Source organism: Thalassophryne amazonica, chromosome 10, assembly GCF_902500255.1.
Source record: "Thalassophryne amazonica chromosome 10, fThaAma1.1, whole genome shotgun sequence".
NCBI lineage: Eukaryota > Metazoa > Chordata > Actinopteri > Batrachoidiformes > Batrachoididae > Thalassophryne > Thalassophryne amazonica.
Window position 1 is genome coordinate 57,632,529 of NC_047112.1, and position 12,002 is coordinate 57,644,530.

The following is a 12,002-nucleotide window of genomic DNA, read 5'->3' on the forward strand; positions in this document are numbered from 1 at the left end:
CATTTTCTGACTAACACTAAACAAAATAAACTAATAATAAAAGAACAAATGCTAATAGTAGAAAGTACACTACAACAATCAAAATCCCAAATTAAAGAGGTGATAAGACAGAAAAAAGTGCAACTTATACTTTGGAGGATACGACTGCTACATTTGCCATAATGAAAACATTATGAATATAAATGACTATTACTGTAGACTCAACAGTACAGGGTACAGGTCTTTTTAAATATTACTTTTTGAAAAATGAATGTTATTTGTCTGACATATTCGTGTTGAATGGCGCTTTGTTGTTTCCAATGCTTTCATTTGTCATTTTTGTGCATGGCCATCAGGGGCATCAGGTGAGGCTTTTCTGTCTTGTTGGCTTCCTGAAAAACAAATCAAGATTCTGGTCAGAAAACATTAAAACTGTATTTTTAAAATTAAATTCTCAGCCTGCTGTATATTTGTCAAGGACTTGATTTCTTTGTCACATTTTATCTTCTGTAGATGGAGATAAAGAGAGCTGTGAACACAATTGAAAGCACAGTAAAGCTTGCACTGGGGTTGTGATCAGTTTTGTTATTACACTCTGTAATAATAATCCAATGGGGCCCTTACTGGAATGCATACATCTGTTAGAGTGCTACAGGATCTTCAACCGTATAACAACCCCAATTCCAATGAAGTTGGGACGTTGAGTAAAATGTAAATAAAACAGAATACAATGATTTGAAAAACCTCTTCAACCTATATTCAATTGAATACACCACAAAGACAAGATATTTAATGTTCAAACTGATAAACTTTATTTTTGTGCAGATATTTTCGCATTTTTGAATGAATGAATGAATGAATTTTATTCAGCATGCACGCACAAGCAAAATCTCTCATTTACAAAAGTCAAGAGAAAAAAAATTAAAACGTATAGAACAAAACTCAAACAATTTACCAATTCAGTGTGGCTGAAAGGGTGTGGGCAGAAGCAAAAGCTTATAAACGCCCACCCCGTACATCAATTTCTGTGTACAAACAAAAATAAACACAAAAAACAATTACCAATCAGCAATGTAACGCAGTGAAACAAAGTAATACAACAGACAAACAAACAAAAAAAATAGCCACACAGTCAATTTACTTAATTACGCAAACTATAACAAGTTAATATATTATTTTTATACAGTCTTTTAAAACAAGCCAGTGTACTGGATACTTTAATACAATCCAAACAGTCATTCCACACACACTCTAACACCCTTTACGGAAATGCAATGACTTTTAGCAGTAGTTCGCATCTTTCTTCTATCAAACACCAAAGATTCACGCAAATTATAACTGGACTCTCTCATTTTAAACAGCTCCTGGACATGATGAGGCAAGAGTCCATTTTTAACTTTATACATGATCTGTATTGTAAAATAATCAACCAAGTCATAAAATTTCCAAAACTGAAGACGAACAAACAGTGAATTTGTTGGTTCATGATATGGTTTTTTACTTATCACTCTTATAGCTTTTTTTTGTAACAAATATTGGATTAGTATTTTTTTAATATGTATTTCCCCAAACTTCAATGCAGTAAGTCATATAAGGGACAAGTAATGAGTGATACAATGAAACCAACAGATGTTGGGGGAGAAAGTATTGTACTTTGTACAAGATAGCAATAACTTTTGATATTTTGGACTCAATATGTTTTATATGAGTTTTCCAACTAAGCTTGTCATCAACAAAAACTCCAAGAAATTTAGTTTGCGATACAATTTCAATTTCAATACCAGTACCATTCAGCAATAATTTACTGCTTAAATTTCTAGGCTTATTTCCACATATAATGCACTTAGTGCATTATATTTTTGAAATGGATTTTGAAATGGATGCCTGCAACATGTTTCAAAAAACCTGGGACCACTGTGTTACATCACCTTTCCTTCTAACAACACTCAATAAGCGTTTGGGAAAGCCCCGGTCACAACCCACTGTGCGTTTTTTTTTTTCGCTGTACGTTTTCTGCGGATGCCACGGCCACTACGTTTTTGTGAAAACGTACGGAGGCAGTAGCAAGAGGAGGGAGGGAGTACATTCAACGCACATCTCTAGGAGCGTAACGATAAAGAGAGATGACAATAATGCAGTGTGTATGTGTGTGTGTGTGTGTGTCTGCGTGCTCCTAAATTCGTACTGAGGCAGTACTTACGAAGTACGGATCTCCAAATTTAGCCCACGTTTTTGCAAGTAAACTGCACGCACGTGCAAGTACGGCAGGTTGTGACCACGGCTGAACTGAGGACACTAATTGTTGAAGCTTTGTAGGTGGAATTCTTTCCCATTCTTGCTTGATGTACGACTTCAGTTGTTCAACAGTCCGGGGTCTCCGTTGTCGTATTTTGAGCTCCATAATGTGCCACACATTTTCAGTGGGCGACAGGTCTGGATGCAGGCAGGACAGTCTAGTACCTGCACTCTTTTACTACAAAGCCATGCTGTTGTCACACATGCAGAATGTGGCTTGGCATTGTCTTGCTAAAATAAGTAGGGACGTCCCTGAAAAAGATGTTGCTTGGATGGCAGCATGTGTTGCTCCAAAACCTGGATGTACCTTTCAGCATTGATGGTGCCATCACAGATGTGTAAGTTGCCCATGCCATGGGCACTAACACACCCCCATACCATCACAGATGCTGGCTATTGAACTTTGTGCTGGTAACAATCTGGATGGTCTTTTTCCTCTTTTTCCAGAGGACACAACGTCCATGATTTCCAAAAACAATTTGAAATGTGGACTCATCAGACCACAGCACACTTTTCCACTTTGTGTCCGTCCATTTCAAATGAGCTCAGGCCCAAAGAAGGCGGCAGTGTTTCTGGATGTTGTTGATGTATGGCTTTCGCTTTGCATGGTAGAGTTTTAACTTGTACTTGTAGATGTAGCGACAAACTGTGTTAACTGACAATGGTTTCCTGAAGTGTTCCTGAACTCAAGCGGTAAGATCCTTTACACAGTTTTTAATGCAGTGCCACCTGAGGGATCGAAGGTCATGGGCATTCAGTGTTGGTTTTCAGCCTAGCCGCTTACATGTAAAAAGTTCTCCAGATTCTCTGAATCTTCTGGAACATAATACACTGGCAGTCTGAATTTAACAAATCAATTCAATTTTATTTATATAGCGCCAAATCACAACAAACAGTTGCCCCAAGGCGCTTTATATTGTAAGGCAAAAGCCATACAATAATTACTGAAAAACCCCATCGGTCAAACCCCAACACTGTCAATGTTAATTTAACACTGGTGATTTTTGCAATATTGACTGTGTAGCTCTATCCCTGCCTAGTCAGGTCAGGTCTGGGAGTATGTGTCTGGTGCCACTCGTCACCACGTCCACCACACTAAAGAACCTGGCAACACACACCCAGATAACCAATCCATCCCCATCTTTCAAACATGATCTATCTTCCACATCCAGTTGAAGTATGGGCATCATCTTGGCCTTCTCCAGACATTGGGGTCCTCAACACTGAGGCTGTACAGTATATATACACTGGACAATCCTTTCCTGACATCACACATAGGTTTCTAAAGAGAACCGGAAGAGCCATTTTTGAGATCAAAAAGTGCTGCTCTGGGTGTTGCCACCCTCTAAAAATTGGTCCGCCCTGCCTTCACTGCACATGCATCTGAGAGTGAATCTAACTCTCTACACCAAAAGCGATCAAAGGGAATAATGTGATTATTAACCATCAGATGACAAATTAGAACCTCTTAAATCATTCTAAAGTGAGTTTTAAGCAGAAACAACGTGCTAATCGGTGAATCGTTACTGAAGCTCCAAAATGATGTAGGCACAGCAGCACATCAGACTCGGACGCGCTGGTGTCATGCTCTGATCAGTCCCCTGTCATTCATTATGAAATAATGCTGAATTTATATGAAAATGATTGTTGTACAAAAGCTTCAGATATCTGTCGCTGAGACAGATGATGACTGGAGTGCAGTTTTAAGCAAAAACGAGGTGCTCATCAGTGAATCACTGCTGATGCTCAGATGATGCTGCTGATGCTCCAAAATGATGCATGCGCAGTGAAGGCAGGGTGGACCAATTTTTAGAGGGGACCGTTCAGTCGGCGACAACGGCTTAGTTTCTCAGTAATCCTGGATTGACTGGACCTAACATCAATCTATTGTTAGCTGCTGTTAACACCTTTAACATCTTCAGCCACAGACTGCTCCTTCTCAAGTGCAAGACCAACACACTGAAAAAGTCCTTTGTCTCTCAGGCCATCAGACTGTACAACTCCTCACTCAGAGGGAGGAGGAATAACAGGAAGACAGAGGACGGGAAGGAGAGAAACAGCCGTAGTAAGTAAACCCGTAGCAATTAGCATGTCTGGTATTTATAGTTATATCTGCAAACTGTTTTTTTTTTTTATTTCACTCTTGATGCTTTGTGTGCTTCTTAACCTGTGTGCCACTGTACAATGTTGCTGGAACCTCAATTTCCCTGAGGGAGTCTTCCCAAGGGATTAATAAAATTCTATCTAATCTCTAATCTATTCTAATCAAAATTAAATAGCACATAAATTTCACTTGAGGGACATACTGGAGCACAGACGTCTTAAATGATCTGCTTGGACAATTAACCACACAACAAGCTCTGTTACTGCAGATATACACACACACACACACACACACACACACACACACACACACACACACACACACACACACACACACACACACACACACACACACACACACACACACACACACACACACACACGCACACATCTTATCCAAGATGAGGTTGCAGGGATTACTGCAGATATTTGTGATAAAATGTCCACAATGGACAGACACAGTCCTCCACAAGAGTAGCAGCCATGGCTAATGGCCTCTGTGCTACCGGTGCTCTGAGTTTGAGCTCGGCTCAGCAGCACACATGAGCTGTCACTCAAAGCGACCTCATCCCTAATCATGCAAATCTTTATGGGTTGAAACATCTTAAAATAATGAGTTATGAAAATAGAAATCAGCCCCTGTACAGTTGCTATGGGGTTACATTTGCTGTTTTTGTTGTGTTTTATAAGTGTAATAAAGGTTTACAATCAAAAAATCAAAAATAAAGCGAAAAATAATTTTCCACACACATTTATTCAAAACACAGCAAATTATAATAAACAACTGTTTTGACACTTTATAAAGGTAATTTGAGGTCTTGTCTGAAAGGCTGTACAACAAAAAGGTTCAAACAATAAACACAAATGCACAGTTTGAACAATATATACAAAATGGTCTATGCGTTTTGTTTGATTCTTAGACTACGGGCACTTATTATGTCCTTTGATCATATTGTATGAAAAACAGAAAAAAGGGGAAATTTCACACTTTTATAGTTATCTTACAATGAAAGTGTGTTAAGAAATTTGTTCTAGTAGTCTATGATGACTTTTTCACCTTTTTTCAGCATCATTATATGCAAATATTACCGTTTTGTGCTTGTCCCACACCGAGACTTTTGATCTTCAATGATTAAAATGAATGGTAAAGAAATGTTTTTTCTAATGTTTTAAAATATCTCTGAATAAAATATCAGTAAAATAATCAAAACATAATTGGGGTATTCAATGTCATACAACTGTTGTGATTTTTTTAAATAAAATGTAGTTGTCCCACACTATTGCCATAATTTCCACCACAACACTGTAATGTCCCTTTAAACAGTTTGTATGAAAAATTGTTTGGGTAGTTTCTATGGAGATAAACAGTGACATCAGAGCACATGTATATAGCGCCAAATCACAACAAACAGTTGCCCCAAGGCGCTTTATATTGTAAGGCAATGATGTGGTGGAAATTACATTTACAAGGCCAATAGTGCCCGCTGTTAAAGAATCACCCTAATATGGTAAACAGTCCTTTACGCAGAGAAAGCAACAGAGTTATCCAGTAACATTCACATGCAAACTAGTGGAGCAATCCTGATAGTTACACACTCTTTGTTTGAGCACGTGAGATTGTCATCAGAGGCTCTCCGTCTGCTCCTGCTTTCACTGATCGCTGTGCGTAATGGTGCAGGGTGCACTGAGTATGTACCCAGGGGGGTATTCAAACGGGCCAACTAGTAACATATTACTCCTGAAAACGATCTTTGGCTTTTCACGTGAGGTAAATCTGCCCTACGATTGGATTTTGGAAAACCATGAACCAATTCTGATTGGACACTCACATTGCGCACGTCATCACACAGCTTCTATGAGGAGTATGAAGATGGCTGATGGCTGGCTCAAAAGTCCGCGGAGCTAGCTTTTCAGCAAAAAAAAAAAGTAAGTTTCTATCTCATATCATTCAAAAGTTATTTATAATTTAGTAAAGCTTGGTCTTAGCCATCGTATACGACGGCGTTGGCCCCAAAGAGTTAATGGATGTTTTTGCAGAAAGAGTTTTTCCTCCCCTCTGGATTCTATCTGCCTGGATTATCATTATCGCTGCTTTGTGGATTTTTTGTGTCTCCACCCTTTCTGTTATCTAATTGTGGCTCTCTTGTTCCTTGTAGTCTGCAGCTGGTTGCAACTCCACCCCCCTAGTGTCCTAGTCCTCCAGTGCTGTGGTTCCTCAGCTCCTCCTTCTGGCCTTCATTCATCATGCAAATATATTTGGTTCCTTGTACCATAATCTCATTCTCTGTGTAAATAAATCTTGTTATTCCCTATTTAACCTGTCCTTACTCTGCATTTTGGGTCCTATCAGTCAGATCCTTGATCAACTGTAACAGTAAAGGCTGTAAACACGCCTTTCTGCTCTAAAGTTGGACATTTTAACATGTGCTTCTATGGAATCTGCTCCCCTCTGGAGTCCGCCTCAACCGGCCATTCAAGGAACTACAACTTTTTCTCTTCCAAGTAGCTTCTTTTTTGTGGGGTGAAGGTTGAGACTTAAACACATGGTCAAAAAGTCAAAGCTGAGTGTTACAATGCAAATAATGCTCTTTATCTCAGTCTTCCTGTCTGTTTGTTTTGACACAAAGTCATTCCAGTGGTTCTTTGATGGTACCTGGTAACAATAAAATCCAGTTGGTCACTGGCTAGCATCCAAGTCTCAGAACCACACAGGAAGAGTGTCTATATGTAACGCAGGACAACAGGTGGTGCTGTGTAGAAGAAGACCATAACCGCTCCGTATTCTGTCTCTGTCTCCTCTTTGCACTGCAGTATTCATCCATAGCGTTCGGATTTGATGTCAAAAATTACTGTGAAGCTGGAGATGGTGAAAACTATTTGGATTATCCAGTTTCCTCAAATGATGAAACCATCTTCCAAAAGTAATTATTATGTCAAGACTGAATTTTCGGTAGTTGCCATTCAGGACCCAAGGCAGTTCTGTGGTATCGTGGATGCTCTCAGACTTGACTTGAATTCTGCATTGGTTCCATTATCATGGACAAGTGAAGTGGACGGATGGCAGCATCCTGTCCTTTGTTGTGGTCCTTTTAAGGTTGTGACAAGGTACTTACTCTGCACTTTGGTGAGAGGACTTCTTTGTTTTTCTTCAGATCCCACCACAACAATCCAGGTTTAATATGATTCCTTTTTGTTGGTCCTGTGTGCACAGAGAAATAAATAACTTTTTAATGCAAGGAAATACAATTCACCACCCCTGTCTCAAAAATAAACTCAAAAATACATAACACATTTGAACAATACTTACGCTTATGGTCCAAGTCCTATTAGGGAATAGGTGTGATTTGTAAAATTCACAATACATATTAAAATTAATCAGGAAACAACAGAAAACATTTAAAGTTAAAGTTTTATGCCAGTCATGATGAAATGTAGACCAACAATCTTACAGAAATCAGATCATTCAGTCTTACAGAATATGACAGAACATGCATTATTCAGTTTTTTATTTTTGTTTTTAAGTTGTTGATATGATAGTAATCCTGAGAGGATTACCACACACAATTTGAGTTTTATACCACTGCTTTAAAATGTATTGTGTTTATCTACTTGCCTGTTGCATAGCTCACGATCAGCCCGATTATCACAGCCGAACCTGTCGCCAAGGCACCAAAGTACAGGTAGGATATGGAGTAAAAATTATACAGGCCCCTAGTTTTGGAAGAGACAGAGGTATTATTCCATTTTATTTAAAAAAAATCTTTATGAGCTTGATATTTGAACATCTGAACATTTATCAACTTATTCAGAAACAAGTTCTTTTTGTAATATTTACAATCATCCATACATTCTCGACACTTTAAAAAATCATACGAGGTCTGTCCGAAAAGTAACAGACCTTTTAATTTTTTTCAAAAACTATATGAATTTGAATCACATGTGATTTCATCAGCCAAGCTTGAACCTTCGTGCGCATGCGTGAGTTTTTCCACACCTGTCAGTTGCGTCATTCGCCTGTGGGCAGGCTTTGAGTGAGCACTGGTCCAGCCCCCTCGTCGGATTTTTATTGTCAGGGAAATGGCAGAGCGACTGCCGCTTTGCTCCATGAAATGTTTTTCAGAAACTGTTAGAGACAGCCAGTTGGAAACCATTCGAAAGATTCAGATGGCTTTTGGTGAAGATTCTGTCAGCGTCACACGGATTATGGACTGTTAAAACCTTTTTAAAGACAGCCCACAGCGGCGAAGGGCACGCAGCACACCGAGCGGCCATCGACAGGCTGGAACGACCAGATCATTTCCAAACTGAATGCTGTGTTGATCCGGGACATTGCGTGACTACCACAGAAATGGCAAGAGAGCTGGACATAGCACTTTTGTGCCACATTCCACTGTTACAGGAGATTTTGTAATGAAAGATGTGCGGAGGAATTCGCATGTAGGCACAGAGCCGCTCATAGCGCGCAACTAAAAAACACCTCTGTGTTGGAAACCATTCGTAAGATTCAGATGGCTTTCGATGGCTTTTCAGTCGAGTGAGTATCCGAGAAATTGTGTAACAGCTGGACATGCCACAACATGTCCTGTGAGACTTCCAACACGGAGGTGTTTTTTGTTGCGCGCCATGAGCGGCTCCGTCCCAACGCGTGAATTTCTCAGCACGTCTTTCATTACAAAATCTCCTGTAACAGTGGAATGTGCCACAAAAGTGCTATGTCCAGCTCTCTTGCCATTTCTGTGGTAGTCACGCGATGTCCCGGATCAACACAGCGTTCAGTTTGGAAATGATCTGGTCGTTCCAGCCTGTCGATGGCCGCTCGGTGCGCTGCGCGCCCTTCGCCGCTGTGGGCCGTCTTTAAAAAGGTTTTAACACTCCTTAATCTGTGTGAAGCCGACAGAATCTTCACCGAAAGCCATCTGAATCTTTCGAATGGTTTCCAACTGGCTGTCTCTAACAGTTTCTGAAAAAAAATTTCATGGAACAAAGTGGCAGTCGCTCTGCCATTTCCCTGACAATAAAAATCCGACGAGGGGGGTGGACCAGTGCTCACTCAAAGCCTGCCCACAGGTGAATGACGCAACTGACAGGCGTGAAAAAACTCACGCATGCGCACGAAGGTTCAAGCTTGGCTGATGTAATCACACGTGATTCAAATCCATATAGTTTTTGAAAAAAATAAAAAGGTCCATTACTTTTCGGACAGACCTCGTATGCAAGCAATTAATATTAATAAGTGCAATGGCAAGAAAATTTGCATTTGTTGAAAGATATTTTTACCATTGTAGAAATGGAAACCATTCATTATTTGTATTGTACCTCTAATTGTTGTTTGTGCGTATGCACCAAACAGCAGTTCACAGTACTCAGCTTTCTTGGAGTCCTGTATAGGACGTTGGTGGGGGACTCCATTGTGTTGCTGGGGGACTTCAACACACACGTGGGCAATGACCGAGACACCTGGAGAGGTGTGAATGGGAGGAACGGCCTCCCTGATCTAAACCTGAGTGGCCGTTTGTTATTTGACTTCTGTGCTAGTCATGGACTGTCCATAACGAACACCATCATCGAAAGTAAGGATGCTCATAAGTGTACATGGTACCAGAGCACCCTAGGCCAAAGGTTACTGATTGATTTTGTGATCGTATCATCTGATCTGAGGCCGCATGTTCTGAACACTCGGGTGAAGTAAGTAAGTTTATTTATATAGCACCTTTCAAGAAACAATCGCAAAGTATTCACAGTAACATTAAAACAAACACACAAAGAATAAACAAACAAACAAAAAAAAAAGCAACAACACAACACTAAGTAAAAGCAATCCTGTACAGGTGAGTCTTGAGCTTCTCCTTAAAAGCTCCAACAGAGTCCATGAAGCGCAGATGCAATGGCAGTGCATTCCATAGCTTTGGAGCTACTGCAACAAATGTGCAGTCTTCCTTGGTTTTCAACCTTGACCTCGGCACAACCAGCCAGTTCTGGTCTGTGGACCTCAGAGACCTGCTTGGAGCATAAGGGTGTAGGAGTTCATTAATGCAGGGTGTCGTCTGACTGCGCAGAGCTCTGAATGCCAATGCAGGGAGGACAAAATTGGTGTTACGCGGGACCTCTTGGAAGATGTAGTAGGCTGGCCTTGCAGCCGCATTCTGGACCATTTGTAAGTGGTCCAGAGAGGACTTGCTGAGGCTAAAGAAGAAGGAGTTGCAGTAGTCCAGGTGCAAGGGAACAAAGGCGTGGACAGTCATCTCCAGCTTGGCTCTGGACACAATACTACTAAGGCGGGCAATATTCTGAAGGTGGAAGAAACAAGACTGAACAAGACGGGTGACATGTGTGTCCACAATGAGATCATGGTCAAACACAACACCCAAATTTCTGTCTGCTGAACAAACTAAGTTGGACAGAGGACTGAGGTTTCTAAGAACAAATTCCTCAGGGGCAAAAACAAAGACCTCAGTTTTTCCTGTACAAAGAGACAGATAATTAGCTGTCATCCAGCCTCTTATGACCTCAACACAGGACAGGAAGGCAGCCTGCGGTGAGAATCCTCTCACCCAAAATAAAAACATTAATTTCATGTGATAATCCAACCATCACGGTGTCCAGAGTTGCGTTGTGCTCCTGAAGTGGGCAAACAACAAAAAAGAAAGTTCCCTGGAAAGGTGCTTCGTCTGAGGGACTGAATGGCCCAACTGCCAGCAAACTTTGGAGCGAAGCTGTCCAGTGGCAGGCGCATGCCCATGCAGCGTTATGCGCGCGCGCGCACACACACACACACACACACACACACACACACACACACACACACACACACACACACACACACACACACACACACACACACACACCTGAGTGACAATTACAGCCCCACACGTGTGCATGGAGGGCACGTGCACCACGCACACGCGCATGTGCATGTAAGGAAAACAGCGCTCCGGTCTGCCATCCAGACATTTGGAGATCGGGCAGTCTGCAGCACCTTTTATGGTCATTTGACAGCAGTCTGTATCATCCGCCTGCTGTCTACATACGCTTTGGATGCCATCATGTAGGTGTGGACGAGGTACTTCGGAAGCATTCTGACAGAGCTGGCCATGCCTCTTTTCCTCCCCACTTCCCCGGATGATGGCAGTATTTGCTGTGTTGGGCATGGCTCTGGCAAATTCTTGCTATGTATTTGGTGCTTAACAAGTGGCAAACTGGGGGGGGTGGTCCCCATATTTAAAAAGGGTACCAGAGAGTGTGTGCTAATTACAGGGGCATCACACTACCTAGCCTCCCTGGTAAAGTCTACTCCAGGGTGCTGGAAAGGCGGGTTCAACCAATAGTCAAACCTTTGATTGAAGAGTAAAACGCGGATTGTGATCTGGGAGTGGAACAACCTACCAGCTCTTCATTCTCACAAGGATCTTGGGGGTGGGGGCTGGGAGTATGCGCATCCAGTCTACATGTGTTTTGTGGACTCGGAGTAGGTGTATGATTGGGTACCACGGGAGATACTGTGGGAGGTGCTGCTGGAGTATGGAATGAGGGGGTCCCTTCTCAGGGCCATCTAATCTCTGTACTGACAAAGCAAGAGCTGTGTTCAGATCCTCGGCAGTAAGTCAGACTTGTTTCCAGTGGGGGTT

The 12,002-nt window shown here is 41.5% G+C and overlaps 1 protein-coding gene across 1 annotated transcript in view; it reads right to left on the minus strand.

Annotated features, from left to right (window-relative positions):
- Positions 1–305: 305 nt before the first annotated feature.
- slc5a5 (solute carrier family 5 member 5) overlaps positions 306–12,002 on the minus strand; it is a 102,756-nt gene continuing 91,059 nt past the window's right edge. Inside the window, exons 13-15 of the mRNA XM_034179171.1 lie at positions 7,991–8,088; positions 7,491–7,576; positions 306–371 (exon numbers count right to left, since the gene is read on the minus strand). Of these exons, the coding sequence (XP_034035062.1) occupies positions 306–371; positions 7,491–7,576; positions 7,991–8,088 (250 nt within the window). The remainder of the gene's footprint in view (positions 372–7,490; positions 7,577–7,990; positions 8,089–12,002) is intronic.